The sequence below is a fragment of the Morone saxatilis genome, unplaced genomic scaffold (genome assembly GCF_004916995.1).
Source record: "Morone saxatilis isolate NCDOM2014 unplaced genomic scaffold, NCSU_SB_2.0 Contig23, whole genome shotgun sequence".
NCBI lineage: Eukaryota > Metazoa > Chordata > Actinopteri > Moronidae > Morone > Morone saxatilis.
Genome location: NW_023339796.1, coordinates 10,924,002 through 10,942,994, shown reverse-complemented (window position 1 = coordinate 10,942,994; position 18,993 = coordinate 10,924,002). Strand labels below are relative to the sequence as shown.

The 18,993-nt window shown below is 42.4% G+C and overlaps 1 protein-coding gene across 1 annotated transcript in view; it reads left to right on the top strand.

The window, feature by feature from the left end:
• The window catches only part of phlpp1 (PH domain and leucine rich repeat protein phosphatase 1), a 42,607-nt gene that overhangs the window by 11,246 nt on the left and 12,368 nt on the right, over window positions 1-18,993 (top strand). The window contains exons 2-4 of the mRNA XM_035670797.1: window positions 14,518-14,714; window positions 15,762-15,887; window positions 16,737-16,885. Of these exons, the coding sequence (XP_035526690.1) occupies window positions 14,518-14,714; window positions 15,762-15,887; window positions 16,737-16,885 (472 nt within the window). The remainder of the gene's footprint in view (window positions 1-14,517; window positions 14,715-15,761; window positions 15,888-16,736; window positions 16,886-18,993) is intronic.

The window sequence follows — 18,993 nt, the reverse complement described above, 5'->3', positions numbered from 1 at the left end:
GGGGGGGGGGGGGAACCTGGAAACTGAAAGTGGTCTGACTGCCTTTCATTGGTGGATTAGCGGCTAATAATTCCAATCAGCGATACAAATTGTGTCATTGTCACCCCACACTGCTCACATAAAGACAGTTTCCTGGCATCATGCATAATGCATTGTGATGGATGAGACGCTGAAATCAGCTGGGCCAAATTTGTTGGCAAACAAACCAACAGCATACAGAGTTGTTTTTGTTGTTTACACCGATTAAGCCACTTTGAATTGAGCTAACTGATTCAACTCATTGCATATTTCTCTCGCAGTTAATTGTTAAAAAAAAGTGTGTCAGCTTTGCCGAATTTGTGATATCAAACGGTGTAAATTCTCTACTTTCAGATCCTTGTTTATGAGCTAAACAAGTTTAGACAGGAGCCTCAAGCAGCCTGCAGTTTTTCAGTCGGCGCAGCAAAATATTCATCCCCACCAATCTCACACATACACACACACACACACACACACACACACACTCATCATGATATTATAGTACAGTACACTGCTCTGGTATTCACCCAGTCTCTTGCTCACTCCACTGCTATTCTAGTACTGCATCTATAAAAATGTTGCTGCCGCCTACGTAAATCTGCTTTTCTCCGCTCAGGAATCTGTCTACTCGTTGATTGGTAGCACATGCTCAGTGCACACACAGTACATAAAATCACATCTGTTCACCGGGAAGAACAAACGTTGCCATGCCATCATCAGACTGTTTTATCGTTTATAACACATGAATATATACTTGCATGGTAGGCTGTGTGTTACTGTGCAAATAATGCCAGGGATGTACGTTGTTGGGAAGTAGTGTGTAATAAAAGCAGATGAGCAGTTTTGTTCCATACACACACACACGCACAGAGATAATTCCAGTACAGGAAATAACTTTGTCAGAGGCACGTAACGTCACATTCGTAACGTAACGTCACATTCATCACAGCCTTCATTGTAACATGAAGAATGAGGAGAGAGGGTTTTAATGGTTTCTGCTGCTCCTGTAATTGTAACTTTTACTCATCATCTCGATAATTTTAGCTTTTCTGACACAATATGAATACCTTCAGAACTGATGCATGAATTCTCTCTGGGTTTTCAGTGTCAGTGGTGGTCTTTAGAGCTGTATAATACACACTTAACACACTTCATAAATGTGGAAGTAGGTTATTTTTACTATGCTAAATATCAGCAAGTGTCATAGTATCACATCTCAAACAGTGCTTCCGACACAAGCCATCCACCTGATTATTTTTGGCAGTTATGCTGTTTTGTGACCTTTTTAAATTTTCTTCCTCTAATGGACATCCATGCTGGCCTTCACGCTGGGATGGTGGAGTTGTTCCGAAGTCTCAAAGTGTCAAAAATAAGATTAAACTCTTTAATTAGCAGTGACCGTGAGAAACTGAAATTAAACATTAGTATTATTGGAGAGCGTTGCTAAAATACAATAACACAGATTGTACTTCAGTGAGTAATCTTTACTTTCCAGTCGGATAAACAACATGGTTGATTTTGGTGACATTATTAAGGTTTTGGACTCTTTCCACTTTGCTTATGACCCATTTTGCTTCAGTGGTCTGTCAGATGTCCTAATAGAGAATTTATGATGCTGGTATCGAGAAGAAGACACTCCGGGAACCACTTATGTTTATGGGCAATATTGACCACGACTATGGTCTTGACAATGACGCGGAAAGAAAACAGTGAGGGATTTCGAGTGGTGAGTTCTGAATGTAAAATATCCCCGCTTCTTTTCTATCAGCGACAGGCATTATTAATGCAGTGGTACAAATGAACAGGGAAACCCAGGGCGACAAACAGGCGGGAGTCCCTGGAAGCTAATTAATCACTGACATACACATAAACACAGTCACATGGTCACACACACACACACACACACACATATAAACTCACGTACGTGCATGCCTATGCATGCGTACTCCACCACATTCAGAACTAACCTTTTTGCGCGACATCAAACCTTCGCTGACTTACCAATTAGTGTTCTCATCTTGCCTCTTTAGCCTCGGTATCAGAGGGAGGTGTTGTCAGCCTTCTCCTTTATCGCTACTCTCCCTTCATCCCCGGCTCTCACATTTCACCCTCCCCTGATGCACTTCCCAGGGGGGTTGAATGCTAGGTGGGTAAGCCTAAACCTCTATGTCTAGGAGGGGGTTATTGTACTGGTGCTTAAGACGACAATACCTCACTCCAATCTCTTTCTCGCTCTCTTTAAGCCCCCCATACAGTGTAAGGCGCTGCACTTTTATCAAGGCTGTATAGAGTAGTGCAGAGACAGGCTGCTGCTGTATACAGGCCATTAGCAACTGCTGAGTGACAGAATGCGGAGGCTGAAGTGACACAGTGATGCTGCTGATGAGCGACCGGTGTCCTGAATTATGAGATAACGTGTGTTTGAGAAACTTGAAATCTTGAAGAATATGTGCAGCGTTATAATCATCCTTTCCTGATCTCGCCAGTCGGATGGCTTTAAACATCTCATCTCGACTCTGTAATCGGCTAATTTGGTCTATGAAATGACAGAAAATGGTGAAAAATGCCAGTCGCCGTGTCCCAGATCCTAGGTGACATCTCATATTTGCAGTAGATATTGCAGAATTCAATTTACAATCATATAAAAAAGGGGAACAAAGCAAATCCTCCTACTTGGGAAGACGGAACCAGCAAAAGGTTGGTAGTTCTCCACCAATTTTACAAACCAAGGTTAGCTTACTTGTCACCAGAAGTAGTAGTCCTTGTGAAAACGGTTGTAGAAGGTCTTCTGTGGTTCTGGAGAGAGGTTGATAAAATAACCCTTGTGATGTCATGGGGTTTATGTTGGCTTTGGCTTTGAGGCTACAATTTAATAAAATAAACCCTGCATTATAGCACACAGCCTCAATGGTATACCACCCTGCATTTCACTGCACACGTGACAGATAAAACCTTTGAATCTTCACAGACTGCGACCATAGGAATTTACCAGGCAGGGGAAGTCTAATGCTATCAAGTTGCATTATGGATAGTGTAGGATACAGCAAATTCATCCATGGAAGGAAATAAAAGTGAGACTGTGTCAGCCTATCCTCAACTGGAGTAAGCCTTAAACAAATACCTTAAACACTAAGTGAAATTGTTCAATCCATACTCCATACAGTAGAGCTCGTAGTGGGGATGTATGTCTCAGTTCATGCCTTGTTTAAAAGCTCCTCCAGCAAGAAAATCAACCACAATGTTGTCATACATTGTTTGCTGGCTTCTGGGATTTGCTTTAATTGCATCTTCACTACATGCTGTGGCTTGCCTTTGTGTCATTGTGCATGCATTGCCTGTGATCAAGCCTGATTATGTGTCCTCATGTGTTAGTGAGAGAGCTGTAGGACTGATGGCGAGTGCTGCATCATTCATGAGTGTGTGCCACCCTGTGCCTGGACTGCAGTGACCCGTAGCTGTCAACAGCGTATCCTTGAGCGCGATGGCACAGGCTGTGCTTAGAACACACTGCAGGGACCGCTGGCATGTGGAGGGCTGTGGGTGGGGCCAGAGGATGGGGTGTGCCAGTCTGGGGGCTGGAGAGGAAGCTGTGAACGCAGAGGAGAAAAGGACTGTAATGTTAACGTACTACATTATCTGTCTTTTTTTGGAAGTTCTCTTTTCGCTTCTCTTCCTCTTTGGGGAGAGCAGAGGGAATTATCAGCTACAGAGCAGTAACCCTGAGCCGCTGTGTGCTACCTAAGTACACTCGAGCAGGATGGACCCCGTACTGACATATTTCAAAAGAAGGCTGGGGCTCTCTAAGGGTGTGAAGAAAGAGAGGTCAGGTCGCGAGTAAGCTGGGCTAGAAATGGTGATTCCCTGCCAGGACGGACACATAAAGCCACTCATACTTTAAATCTGAATGGAAGAAAGTAGGGAGAAAGGAGTTCGAAAGTGTGGATGGCAGCTGAAGATACTGAAGCCTGACATTATATACGCTAGGGAACGAGACGATAAGTTGGAAAAATTAGAAGTTTCAGTTAAACTCAGACCTTCCTTGCCCTCTGAAACATTAAAATATGCACACACACAGTTAAAACCTTTCCGGTCATAACCTGTGTGTGTGTGTGTGTGAGAGCAAGCAAGCAAGACAGAGACACATTACATAACCACATAACCCTGGCTCTCTTGCCAGTTTACTATCACACAACAGTAACTCAGTTCACACGTGTGCAGGCTTGCTTTATTTTGTGTGTGAAAGTGAATTTGCTTCTCACGCATTCACGACCTGCTGGTAATTCATTATTTCCCAACATGGAGTAGCCACCCTCTTCCGCACTGATGAGCGCGTTTTCTCATGCAGTTTAACTCAATCTACACGAAACAGAATTACGTAAACACTTGGGAGGGATTGACAGAGAATAGATGTGACCTTTTGCTGGCAAGACATTACGCGCTCACTGGAAGTGAGTGAGACATGAAAGTCTTTTCTGAGTTGTTAACCTTAAAAAGGAGGAAAAAAGATAAGCGTTATCTCCGTTTTTAAATTAGCCTGGCACTGTGATGTAAGGTATATTGTCAGGAAGCTTACTTGTTTCCTCATCCTCAGTAAATAGACCTGGCAGCTTCTTTTGTACTATCTCTGCTGATAAAGATATGCTTTTGCTTTTGTGTTTCTGCAACTATAGGACTGTTTGTCTGGCTTTGCTCTTTAAAGTATAATTTCCATCATTTTTATCAGTTACGGCATTATACTTACAGTTCTTTTCTGAGATTTGGCAATGAGGAGACATCACTGGAGAGAAGAGACACAGTCAGTCTGACGAGCATCCAAGTCGTAATCCTTTGAGTTCAGTTCTGGTTGACTGTGGTTACTTGTGGTAATACTAAGAAATGTAAAAAATGCAAGGCCTCCTCTTCTAAAGTTTGTGGGTTATGTGCATGAGTTGTGTCCTGTGAATCAGTTATGTGCATGCCATCTGAATCCAGAGCAGGAATGGCAGACTCAGGTTTACCAATAAGTAAAATGAACTTGGTGTTCATTTTACTTAACTGTCTATTGTAATCATCCATTATAATTCACAAAATGCATTCTTGGTTGACCTTTGACCTGCTGTACTTGCTCTAGTTGTAAACTCACAGGTTACATACATTATCATAACTGATAAAAATGATGGGACAGGACGAAGACCAAGGTTGTAATAAACTGTAATTATCCCTTGTTTCATTAGTATTATCCTACTATTTTTTCATTCATAATTGTACACAAATTGTGTTTGTCAGCACCAGAAGAGTTTCTCTGTGACTGTATTTTGTGAGCTTAATATTGACTGAGATTAGCTCTTTGCCTTTCAGCACTTTCCTCTCGTGAGTCTTCGCCTGAGGTGACAGGATATGCCAGTAGCCAATTGCTTTTCTGTCTGTTTAGCCATGTATTTATCCATCTATCTATCTATCCAGTATTATTTTCCTTTCTCCATCTTCTCTATCTCTGCTTGGCTTCGTCTTGTTTTGTTTTTCCTTTCCATCCAATGCGCCTGTCTTTATGTCCACCCCCCTCTCTCTTGCCATTCTACAGCATAGCTGCCAGTATCCATGCTTGTACCGCAACACACGTCTACCGACCCTCCTGTGCTTTTATTTATGTACTATATACTATATACACGCTCCCCCACAAACATACTAAATAATTCATTTGGGAGCTATGCGCACTTTCACAGCCTCACAGTCGTACTCATATTTAAACCCATGTATTTAATTAATTTGTATGCACCCACAAACACGCACACACAGGCACATATTGTATGCATGAGCAAACGCGCAGACACTTTTGTCCACTACGGTGACAACATTTGCATTCGCTCACACACAAACAAAGGGCGTGAAAACAATCCTCATGGCCCTTGTGTGTGTTGTGTGTGTGTGTGTGTGTGTGTGTGTGTGTGTGTGTGTGCTCTGAGCTAGCTGATCAGTGGGCTCGTGTTTTCCAATGTAAGGTTTCATAACACACACTCATTACATAACAGCAGCAGGAGTGGAGCTGGGAAGAGGGGGAGAGGAGAGAGGGAGCACGCATCTATGTACGTCAGCATCCAACCCTTCCACTGACAGAGGGAATCACTGGGGAAAATCTTTCTTTTTTCACGCATTGATGCCAACACCTGCGATTCCAAGCATCCACAATGCAATTCTCCTCTCTGTCTGTCGCATCTGGGTCTATTTTTAGTGGATATTGATTGAATTACATGATGAAGCATGTCCACAGTGCAGCGGGTGGTGTGAAGGACGGTGCAGCTGATGAAAAATGCTGTTATTTCTTTCACTTAGGGGCACCTAAGTCATTTGTTTAAAAATTCATAGCTGCACAACGTGATTTATTAACCTCTTATGGAGCCTCTCTCATTGTAGTTCCTCATTCCAGCTGTCAGACGCAGTGACTTACGATCGCATATTTACACATCGTTTGCATCTGTTTCTGCTTCTGCCTATAAACACAGATTTGCATCGCGCTTACGTGACCTGATCTGCGAAGATACGAAGTGGAGTGGGTGTCTTCTACTGTGCATGTTAGAAATTAAAAATGTAGAAGAGCAACTGAGTGTGCAAGTGGGTCAAGGAAAAAAAAAAAAAAAGAAGATAATTCAGCATTACAGAGCACACTACAAATCCTCCCTCAGGTCACCCTCCCGCCATAATGAAACCCCATACTGCCCCTACAGGTGGTGGATGGTAATTCACTGACCTGATAACTGGAGTTGTACAATGCCTTTAATAGCAGAAGGCTGTTTAGTTCCCTTCTCCCCAGGGGCAAAGGGTAATAATGGTTTGATGGGGAAGATATTGCAGGCTGTGACCTCATTTGGATTCAGGATGTGTTTCACCGGACTGAGAGAGGAGGTTTTGTACATGAGCGTAGGTGTTTTCTATCTGATTGTGTCCTTCCTGGTGACATGCGTAAGAGACATGAGCTATCAGAATTTGAGGCCATCCATCAAACTATTAATTATCCACTTCACCCTCTCTCCAGGGATGAAGGGGCGTCTCATGGTCATCTGGGACACATTTTTGCCCTGAGCCCTATGTCTCACTGGCCCTGCTCCCTAATGCTACATCACCAGCTGAGAGCAGTTCTCACTAGGGTGGGAGAAATGTCACTTCGACTGAGCTGTTTAAGCTGAAGGATGTTCAGTGTACAGTAGACAGGAGCACAAAGCAGTGTCACTCAGGTTTTCCTAGAGGGACTGGAAGCACTCTCCATTCTCTTGAGAACAAAAAAATAAATTGCACACACACAGCCAGCCGGTCACCACATCCTGAATTATTGGTTGATATTGTTTTAGTACATGCCAGATAATTTATATTCTATTATATTCTATTAATATCCTTTTTTTAAATTACCACACATTTAGTTTGGCTTAAAGGTCAAGTGTGTAACATTTAGAAGGATCTATTGGCAGAAATGGAATATAATGCATAGGTATGCTTTCATTGGTGTAAAATCGTCTGAAAATAAGAATTGTTGCGTGTTTGTTAGCTTAGAATAAGCCGTTTCTATCTACAGAGGGAGTGGGTACCCTTCCCAGAATGGACAAACCAAACACTGACTCCAGATATGGCCTTTCATTTTTTGGAGTTTTGCTGCCTCAGTAGGTTTCTCAAAATTTAAATTTTGAGGCGATGATGCTGCTGGAGTAAAAGTGAGGGGATCACTAAAGTTATTATAAATCATCCTGAGGGGCACATGAATGTCTGCACCAACAGATGTTCAGACATTTTACTCCAAACCACAAATCGTAATCTCATTGTGGCGCTACAGGGAAAGTCAGTAAGATTCATCCTTTGGGGATCATAAATGTACAAGATCTCATGGCACTCCACGCAATAGCTGTTGAGTTATTCAGTCTGGACCAAAGTGGTGAACCAAATGACCAAACTGGCAGACCATCATTGGCAGCCCAGCATGGCTAAAAACTACCTGAAACAAAATAAAGCTGTCCAAGTACTCTCTGGCCTATCCTTGTGTGAAGTTTTGACTCCTGAACATTTTGTTTGACTCTTTGCCTTCCTGACAGTCAAAATATTAAAAGCACTTAATAAAATACTGCACCTGTGCTTTTTAAAAAGTGAAGACAACATGGCAAACCTTGCATTTTTATGCTGAACATGCTTCAATGTAAGAACACACAGACATATGTAGGCATGTGCAAATGCTGCGTCACAGCGATAATCCATTAACGTCTCACTTATTTCCCATGCAAATGCATACCTCATCTTATCACTTTTACACAAAGGACAGCTTGACACATTTCACACATCAACACCTCCTCAGTCCCAGCAGTGGGGAGGCAGCCCATTCTATCTCTATGGACCCCTTTGTGTGAGAAAATCTGGGAACTTTTAAAGAGGATGTTTGTAGGATTAAGAAGCTGCTAATGAAGGATCCCTCATGTCAGAAAACTGTAACACTGGTTTGAACAGCCTTCCATGAAAATCTCCTGCACATTCACCACCCAACATGTACATAGTTGTGAAAGGTGCGGAGCGCTAATGCGAAGAAAGATGCGGAGCACTTAGGCGAGCACACCAAGCAGCCTTTCACCCGCGATGGCCTTTGCCACCTTCCAGCGAGGTTCGTCGACTGCTGCCTGAGCAGACAGTTGGCTTAACACGGCCTGTTGCTTTGGATCTGAGTAATCACCTCAAGTCGTTCGCAGAGAATGAGAGGGAAAGAGGGAAGAGAGATGGAGAAAGAGAAATAAACAGGGTGGAGCCACACATTTAAGTAGATGCATTTTGATATTGTGTATGCACGTGTGTGTGTGTGTGTTTTGTAACAGAAGGACAGTGCAGCTATTTGTGTCGCAGAGGAACAGCTGGCACCGTTCCGTCTTACATTTATTTCTATATTCCGTCTCCACTAAACTTACTCAACTCTGGTTTGCTCTTATAAGTTCATTTAATATCTCTATCTGTCTTCTGTCAGATTTTTATAGATGCTTCCTTATAGTTGGATCTTAAATGAGATGCTTCAGTTCAGATACATTTAAAAAAAAAAAAGGCAGAAAAAAGACGCCAGAGATACAGTGTAGGCTTAGAAGCATTTATATTATAAGTCCTAGAGTCTTGCCATCCGGTACATCACATCTGTCACTGCCTATAGAATACGCAAGTGTGTCTACGCATGCTTGTGCTTCGCTGTGACTCATGTGGGTCATCGATGCCCTTCGGTACGGCATGCCCAGTCCTGTAGTGGAGGTGTGCTGATGTCGGGTTGCATTTAGCACGGCAGAATGAGTGCCCTTGTTATTACTGAGAAGAGCCAGAAGAAAGAAGTGTTGATCTGTTAAATGGGAGATGGATGGAGAGTGGTCAGCCTTGGGTACTGATAACTAAGAATGATGGATAACAGGGGCATCACACTGCACTCTGTTTGTAGCAGCTGTTACACATCCGCATGCACATCCACATCTTGGTTCTGGTATGTTTCGCCGGCTTCAAGTCCTTAATTGAACTTACAATACGCAGTTCCAGTTCCCCATTACTACGGGGATGTGCAATCATTTCAGAAATATTGTCATAGCAGTACCCAAAAATAGTTTCTAAGATATATCACTTTCAAAGTTTTCTTCTCAATGCAAATGATCATAGTTTATCAGTAAGAAGCAAGGCTCATAGTTGCTTGCAACGCTTGCCCTGAGGTTATTAGGTAGTATCTTTAAAGGCTACACAAGGTCATAAAAGGCTTCTGAGAGGTGGAATCCACATCTACTGGATTTTCCTGCAGTTGGACATAGTACGCTCAAGAGCATCTTATTAGTACCACTATCTGGAACAAACTAGTCTTTCAGATATTAACTGAAATTGCGACACTTGTTCTGACTTAGATTTAGTTGTTGGTTTTATCTGAACTAATGTAGTTTTGGTGATGGGACGCTTCTTCTGCTTCTTTTTCTTACATTTGATTCACTAATTGTGCCTTTAAGTTTTTGCAGGAATAGTTTTCACCTTTTGAAAGTCAGATTAGTAATATGAGGCATTGTACCAGCATGTGTGTATTAAAGTGTGTATGTGTGTGTCTGTTTGGACAGTAGGGGTGCGTGGGTTTTGGAGGGGAAACACTCTTTTCCTGAGCTTGGGGAAAAGGAAGGAAGCCATCTCCAGTAACAAACACACACACACTGTAGTACTCCTGCTCCCACATACAGTAGGTCTAGGAATAGACTATGGCTTCTGCAGATGAACACACCCACCTTGCAGGGTCTGTCTGTTATTTTTAAATTCTTAGATTATGGGATGACCACCATGACTAACACCATCGCTGCTCAAAATATTTCTAGTGTAGGTGGCCTGTGGTTCATACGTTTGGAAGCAACTGTCTCTTATAATTTCCTTCCCCTCCTGGAGGGGTTACTAAGAGACCATGCTTTTCTCTGGTCCACCCCTGTAAACAGGATGCTCACGTGGGAGTCCCACCCGTCTCCTGCTTCCTCCACGGTGCCTTCCCATGGCCAGACTGAAACGCTTGCCTCCATCCGAGTCTTCCCACGTCCATGTGAGATGGTTGTAAACGTCCGTACACAGGGGAAGGCTTTCAAACATCTCTTATGACAAAAGCATCCTACTTAAGCTGTCTGTATTGTCATCCCTCTGCAAAGTCTCTGTTTTTGGTCCATCAACATTTGGTGGGGGTGAGGGGTGCAATTAGATGGATGCACATATGGAGATGGTTAATCACTGTCACTGTGTCACTCTGTGTGTGTGTGTGTGGATGTCAGCGAGGGGAAGAGTAGGAGGAGGAGTAGGGTGCGTGTGTTTGTGCATATGCTTGTGTGGGAGAGAGCACAATCCAACAAAAGGCCTAAAAATAGTAGGAATATGCCCATGTGACATATTGAGGCTAAAAGCTTGTGAATAATTTGTCTAATGCAACACATACCCCCTTCCTAAGCTCAGTCATTAAAATATGCGCCTGCTGGTTACCTCTGCCAGCCGGCGAAGTTGGAAGGGGGTATCACATGGATTTGGATGAAATTTGGGGGACAGTAGCTCTTTGCTGAAATAATACTTGATTCGATTTTGGTGGAAATCTGGATGTTAAGATTCAGGTGTATCTGTTTTGCTGCGTTAATTTTAAAGTTTAGATCACATACAATAATATTAGCCTACAGTTTATATATCAAGAAAACACGTGTAGGCATTATTTTTGAAAGGAAACTTAAATAGCAACATGATAATATCAGTGTAATACTATTACATTTATTTGTTAAGTTTTTTTTAGCCACATGCTGATAAATATTTCCCTTTTAAAAATCATATCTTCAGTTCGCTTCCTTATCTCATCTTCCTTATCTTTCCTTCCCCATGTTTCCTCTTTAAGGAAACTTCAGTCCCCAGTTTAACTCACTTATCTGAACCACTTATTTGGAAGTGAAAATGAAAGTGGACAGCTGTTATGTTTGCCCATTGCTTTGTAAAACTAATTGTGTGTACAACAATTGTCTCATATTTATACCACAAATTGCCCCAGCAAAATGTAATGGGCAGTTCACCGTCCAAATGAGTGAATGAGATTATACGATTTAGGTTTGGTTAAACTGTATAAAATGTGTCTAATCTAATCTTAGTTTTAAAGCCTTGTCTTGCCAAGTTAGCTATAACATCAGTCATGTTGGTTCATGAAATGTTACAGTTCTCAATAGGAAACTATGAAGACCCAGGACAAGTTGTTAAAAAACTAACTTTTCTTTAGGCCTCCACTCTACTTCCCCAAAATAATATCCCGCAAAACATTTAGCATTTTGTTCCCAGCCAGCAACTATAGCACACACTGTACACATACTCACAATAATACAAATACTCAGTCATTTAATAGCATTTCAGGTGGAGTGGACGATAATGATGGCCCTTTAGAGAGAGATATAAACCTGCAGTTTTGTTCGGTCCCTGCACACTCCACTGGTTTCTGGAGTGCAGTTAAATGAGTGTTGAGATCAACAGTGGAGGGACAGGGGATCAGGACGAATAAAAGACAGTTTGGAGGTTTTGGGTGCAGTGAAAGTAAGACAAAAGAAAACATCCATTGACTTTCACTTACTTAAAAAAAACTTAAATAGATTATGTTTTGTATCATTTCAAAATCTCAAACAAAACCTAGATACCACTTCAAAAAGCACTGAACATGTTTATGGCTCTTTTAATGTAACCGTCAGTTTTGTTATTTTCTCCTTGAAGTTGTAATTTGGAGGTGCTATCATTTTTATTTCATGTCTTTCTTTGACTGTTTTTGTGAAGCACAGAGATATTAGGACAGGATAGGGACAGTAAGCATTTGTACTTCATGTAATCACAATGGCTAAGGATGTCTGTGAGGCATTATGAATAAAAAGTGCAAATCTAACTATTATTTTATTCAGATGTTTGGGTAAATTTTCTAATTATGTAATGCCAAATGAAACTACTGTATATCTGCTAAGTAGAGCATAAGAAACAAATAATTTATAATATTACAGATGTCTTTCATATCCTGAAAGCTCATTAAAACACACGTATTCATATTTATCTCGAACTTTGATTGCAGCAAGGCAGACTGCCAGAGCACAGTGGAAAATGATGAAAAAGAGGTGTTCTTTTATGCTACTTAAAATGCCATATACAGTATATTATAGATAGCTTCACAGTTTCATGCACAGTGTGAACTGCAATTGCTATTGTAGGGCCGTATTTAAGTTGGCATTGCCTTGAGGCAGGTTTATAAATAGTCCTTCACTTAAAGGAGTAAGACACATATCTATTCCCCCAGAACCACCCACTTGTGTTAATGCGGTTTAAACACAAATGGATGTTACTTTTTATTGTTGTTTTGCTAAATATTGAGTGTAATTTCTGGGGTTTGCCCTTCCATATGGAATAATATGAATGCTAGATTGCAGTATTATTTTATGCATGCTGTTGGGAAGGTCTGAAGTGTGTCTAACGTGTTACTTTATAATCCACAGCTTTGCTTTCTCACTTTTTCTCAGAAAATTAAATTAGTAAGACAGCTGCATCTTTGCACAACGTACAGTTGATCACACACTCATGCTCTTCTGCATGCCCTCTAGTTATGGATGCTGTTTAAGCATACCAAGAGAGCTCTCCCTGGTATTCAAACATGACTCATGATCAACATTTAACAATAGTGTTGTTATGCTAGACACTCAGCATTTAGTCAAAGCAAATATCCTTTTGCAAACTAAGCTATTGATTGTGCTGTGAACACAAGATTAGCTTGTAGCACAGAGGAAAGGTCAGAGCTCAGCGGTTGTGCTGGTTTAAGAAAAAAATATGATTGCTAGTTTGTATAAAACTTTGACAAGGTGAATTGTTGAATGTGTTTGTGACAATCATTAGAATAAACAATGTATGCACGGTCATGACCTCAGGTTTAGCCACATCAGCTCAAATAATCCGACCTCTGGTCAGAGCGTTATTAAACTCTGCTGAGTGTGTTGGATGAAAGCAGTACTGTACTGCGCCTTACAGTCTGCACGTGAAAGGCCTGAATTATTGAACGTCATGAGAGCGTGTGCAAGTTCACACTTGCTTACCCTACTGACTCTTTCTTCCTCTCTTTAACTCACCTCCACCCCTTCCTCTGCTTTCAGCCTGTGTGTTTGTAGTGAAGTGAAATATGTGTGAAAGAGACAGTTCAAGATGGATGTGGCTAGTTTACAGTAGGCCACAGGATGTGAGACATTTTCTAAGGCCATCTGTCGCTCGGAAAGAAATACTTCCATGAATCTCGTGGCCGAATGGGAAAACAGTGAGGTTAAACATGCTGCGAGCAAAAAACACAAAACCATAGATGGAATGGAGAAACCGAAAGCCAGGCAGCCGGACAGATAGAAGAGAAACGACAGGGGGGGGAGGACAGAGCATGTCAGCCCGGGGAGGTTTTTTTGCGGAGGTGGAGGTAGACAGAAAGCAGGTGGATGTTTAGACAGAACGATAAGACAGCCTGGCTGACAGAACGCCTGATAAGAAGCCTGACTGTCAGGTTTGGCAGGCTGGCTGTGAAGCGAGGGAACAGAGCATTGAGTAGACGTAGACAGATGGGCAAAACTGAATAAAGGAGGCTCGGAAATTGTAAGAGCATAATTTAGAAAAGGTGCACCTGGTACTGAATTTGAGACTCTATTAATGTAGCGCTGCACTGAATGTAAATTTTGAATGTAGATCTTATGCTAACCCAGCATTGTGGTGGTATTGTGGTGAGAGCTCTCCTGCTAACCACTGTGGGGATATTTCTCATTTGTCTAATACAATGATAAACAATATACCTGGTAAACATTAGCATTGTTACAATGCTGACCACTGTGCCAAATTAATGTCATGGCCGTAGACACTCTTGTTTGGTTTTGACTTTGAATATTTTTAAGTGACATTGTGTACCTGTCTGGAAAATTATTACTATAAATTAAAACATAGAATTGTATTCATTGGTGGTATACTTATACTTTTCCTCTTTCTTTGTTTTAGGGAAGCCCCAAAGCATCGAGAGCTCAGAGCGGGTCCAACTGTCGGGAACATACAACGTTCGGAAAGGGAAGCTCCAGCTACCGGTCAACCGCTGGACCAGACGTCAGGTCATCCTGTGCGGCACCTGCCTCATCGTCTCTTCTATCAAGGAGAGCCAGACGGGGAAGATGCACATCCTGCCGCTCATTGGAGGAAAAGTACGTCTAAATCACACCAGAACAGGGCGTGACTGGCATAACAATCTCTTCTTCTTTTTTTCTCTCATCCTGGGCTTTTATGGTAATGTTATGTAATTTATTCTTTGGATCATAAACTCATAATGTCATATGACCAGAGAGTGGCCTGATACAGCTCACTCTTATTACCCTCTGCAAATGTCTCCCTGCGGAATGAAGTTTGTTCTTGATGACATTTTACCCTCAACAACAGTTTGTCCTTTTGTGTGACATCTAGTAATGCTTCGTGCGTTGTTCAAGGTCAAACAGAAATGTTGCAAGCCAGGTTTTTAATAGTCCGAAGGTTTCAGTGTTCTCTAGGGACGTTTTTGTCCAGTTCTAATCTGGAGTCACATCATGCTATAATGCTTAGTGTAATGGAACACTATGGCATTCAAGTATCATTATTTCTGTTTGTACTTTTGCGAGCGCCTGCTTAAAAATGACCTTTATCCGTTTATTGCTTTATGGATCTGTGTTTGGCAAGTCCACTAAGTAAGCTCCAAGCGCTCTCCTGAAAAGCCCTTTATGCCTGTCTGCCTGACACAAAAGGATCTCCATACCCAGCCACGCCCAGTTTATCAACATTTCACACACAACACATGACCCCTAGTCAACCATTCAGCCATACACTGCCTCTGCATGTGCGTATTTGTGTGTATGCCTGCGAGTTTATTCCATAACTAGTCAGCCATTCATTCACAGAGACCATGTGCTTGAGTGTGTGTGACTCTGCGTGTCTAAAAAAGCAATTTCACATACCCATGCTCATGTCACGCACATGTGTTCATTATGTGATCATGTGAGCCTTACATATTTTCATGAGTGTGCTTCTGGTTGACTGACTGAATATGTATACCCTGCAGCCGTTAAGCATCTTATTTACTTTAGTGGAAGTGGTTTCAAATAAGAACTGATCTATTGAGACGTCCATGTGTCAGCTGTTTCTCATTTTATGACTCTAACTCTACAGTCAGAGATGTCAATGTTTCAGACTGTAATGTCACTCCTGCGTGTGTCGTGTTGCAGGTGGAGGAGGTGAAGAAGCACAATCACTGCTTGGCCTTCAGCTCAGCGGGACCTCAGAGTCAAACCTACTACGTCAGCTTTGACAGCTTCACGGAGCACCTGCGCTGGCACAGACACGCTGCCAAGGTACTGTGTGTGCGTGCGCATGAGAGTTAGAGAAAGAAAACGGAGCACACAAGCATATGCTCCCGGGCGCTACTTACGGGTCAGCAGCATTGTATGTCAGAACATGCGTGACTGCAAGTCGAAGTATGAAATTACGGCAGTGCAGACACTGCGATCCCACTGCCTGTGTGAGCTGAGTGGATTGAATACTGCACATATTTCACTGCTGTCAATTCTGTAGTGTGTAACATAAGTGTCTCTGGTTGCACTCAGACACATAAACACCACTCATGGCCTTTCTCTCCTTTCTCTCATTTGAACTCAAGTAGGCCATAGCCAGAAAACCTCTTTTTCTAAATATTAACAGGGACATGCATGTCACCAGCACCCAGAGGGCCACTCAGAATAGAAGCCTGGATAGAAGCAGCACGTGCCCCAGTGACGACCGCTGAGCCTCTAGCTAACTCCGCTCTGAAAAGCTCGAGCTCACAGACTGTAGAGTTTCTCCTTATAAGATGGGGCGGATATTTATGCTGCCATGCAGCTTGTATGTTTGTGTAAATTTAACTAACAAATATCACATGTTAACTGTTTTATGTGTTACACAATGATGTAATGTGTGCTGTTAGGTTGCTAACCTGTTAGACTTTCCCTCGACTTTTCCTGACTCTCTAATCCTAAGAAGATTGGCCATTGCTTGACATTTGACCCCTTAGCAGCAGGCTACACACACACACACACACACACACAGTAAACCAGTAAAGTCTTGTGTGGTAAGATAATCCTGTTTAACTCCATGTTTATCTTTCTCGCTGTTACCTCTGCTCTTGTCTCACTTTCCTCCCCCCACACCTCCCCACCTCCATCTAGATGGTGTCCCAGAGAATCAACTCGGTAGATCTGTCCTGCTGCAGCCTGGAGCAACTTCCTCCTAACCTCTTCTACAGCCAGGACCTCACCCACCTCAACCTCAAACACAACTTCCTGCCCGCAGACCAGCGGCTGCAGCAGCTGCAGAGGTACAATGCCATAGCAAATCTACAGTAAACACACCTGAGGCATAACTATTAACTATAAGACAGGATGGAGTGATAGATGAGAAGGGAGAGGACGGAGTTGAGGAGGCGTTACAGGTCGAGGAGATGTTTCAGGGTGGATTGGATGGGCTGGCTTGAGCAAGATGAGACTTGAGGTTTAACAAAGCGTAGCATTATATGGGCACAACAGGAGCTGGGCTAGGCTTTATTGTACAAGGTGGGGAGAGACGAGACACTTAGACACTTACACAGTGAGGCTTCACTGGACACAGCAGGTCATGGCTGGCTGGTTTGGGCAGCTTTAGCTTTTGCCTGCAATTTGCAAGCCATGAACCTGAGCAGTCTAGGACTGGGGCCATTGGCATACAGGGACCAAAGAGGCTAGCCAGGGCTATGCTGCACCAGGCTTGGCCAAACGAGCCCAGAGCCCAGAAGGGTAGATGCGTCTGCGGGGAAGCTTTTAATGTGCCTGGACTCCCTCACGTTCTCTCTCTGTGGGCACCATCTGCTGCGTGCTTATCATGGTCCCAGATTAAAGCCCACAGCCAAGACGTGTGTGTGTGTGTGTGTGTGTGTTGTGTGTGTGTGTGTGTGTGTGTATGCTTGTATTTGCATTCATATACACAGTGGTGCATGTGCACGCTTGTCACAGCCTTTCTGTCAGAAGATTATTGCCATTTAACTGAGTAAATAGTGTGAATCTGAATATGAATTAGCAATGTTTGAAGAATAGAGTGTCTGTATATGTGAGGAGAGGGAGAGAGAAAGACAAACAGAAAAAAGTGGCTGCAGGCTACAGATTTGGGGTCAGTGCATAAAAAGTTTTGATACAGTATGGCGTCTATTTTGATTTTTTTAAGATAACTGCACTGACACAAAAGTGTATTTGTGTGGTGTTTGTGTGTGGCTGTGCACGTATAATCTTACATGCTTGTGTGTTTTCCTGAGAGAGAATTATGAATGAGTAGGAGGTCAGGATTTAATGTTGCTCTTCATTTTCTAAATCATCTTTTTTTCTTTTTTTTCTTTTTTAATCCTAACAATAATGACTGGCGTTAAATAAAAAGACCACGATGCAATGGAAATAACTAGTTTTTAAAGAGTGAGTGATGTGCAGCTCCCCTGCTGGTCAAGCGGGATAACATCCGTGTGGCTTTGCCAAACCAAAGTAGGCTCATCCGCATTTGACCCAGCATGACAGAAAAAGAGGTCAGTAATGAGAAAGAGATGAATAGTTAGCTGAAAATAGCGGCGTTTTGACAGAAACATGTAGCGGAGTTACCCGAGTACTCTCTTTGCCCCTGAGAGACTGAAATCAAAAGAGCTGGAGTCAAGAACAATAATACTCTGTGTGCAGCCTCCATGAATGTAGGTGTATGTGTTTTGGTGTGGACAGTTGTGTGAGAGTCTGTTTTTGTTTCAGCATAAACACTGGCTTTCTCTGACATCTAGCGTGGGGTCATAGTGCTTTGTATTTTTCCAAGAGGAATGGAATGTGTGAACCTGTCACATGCCTCTCCCCTTCTCTCTCTTTTCTCTCTCGCCAAATACTAACTGGTGGGTGATTCGCCAATCAGATATGCATAATCAGTTGTCTGGGATACTAGCTCTTTTTCTGTGGTATGGGACTTTAATCCCAGCATGCATCTCACTGCCAGACATAGGTCACCGCTCTCTATGGGGAATATCTGACGTTCCATGCATATGATTGAACCTTTAGCCTATTTATTTACATATGTATGATAGTTTATCAAGTTATGAAGGACATAAAAGGTAAATGAAGGCAGAAGGAAAGGGAGGGGAGAATAGTTGGACAGAATAGTTGCAGAAAGACATAAAAAAAAAAGATGAATAAGGTATTTTAGGCCATGTGAAAGGATGTGTAAAGCTGCATCAGAAGAAGCTAAAACACAATATTGACATATTATCACCCGATAAAGTTGATGTGGTGAAAGCGTTTTCAAGCATTTGCTTAATTAAGTCCAATATTCACTCTCTCTTTAACTTTGGTTTGCTCTTCCTCAGCGTCTTTTCAGCTCATTTAATGCTCCAATACATTCACCAGCTAGTTGCTAACTTTGTCTGTCTGC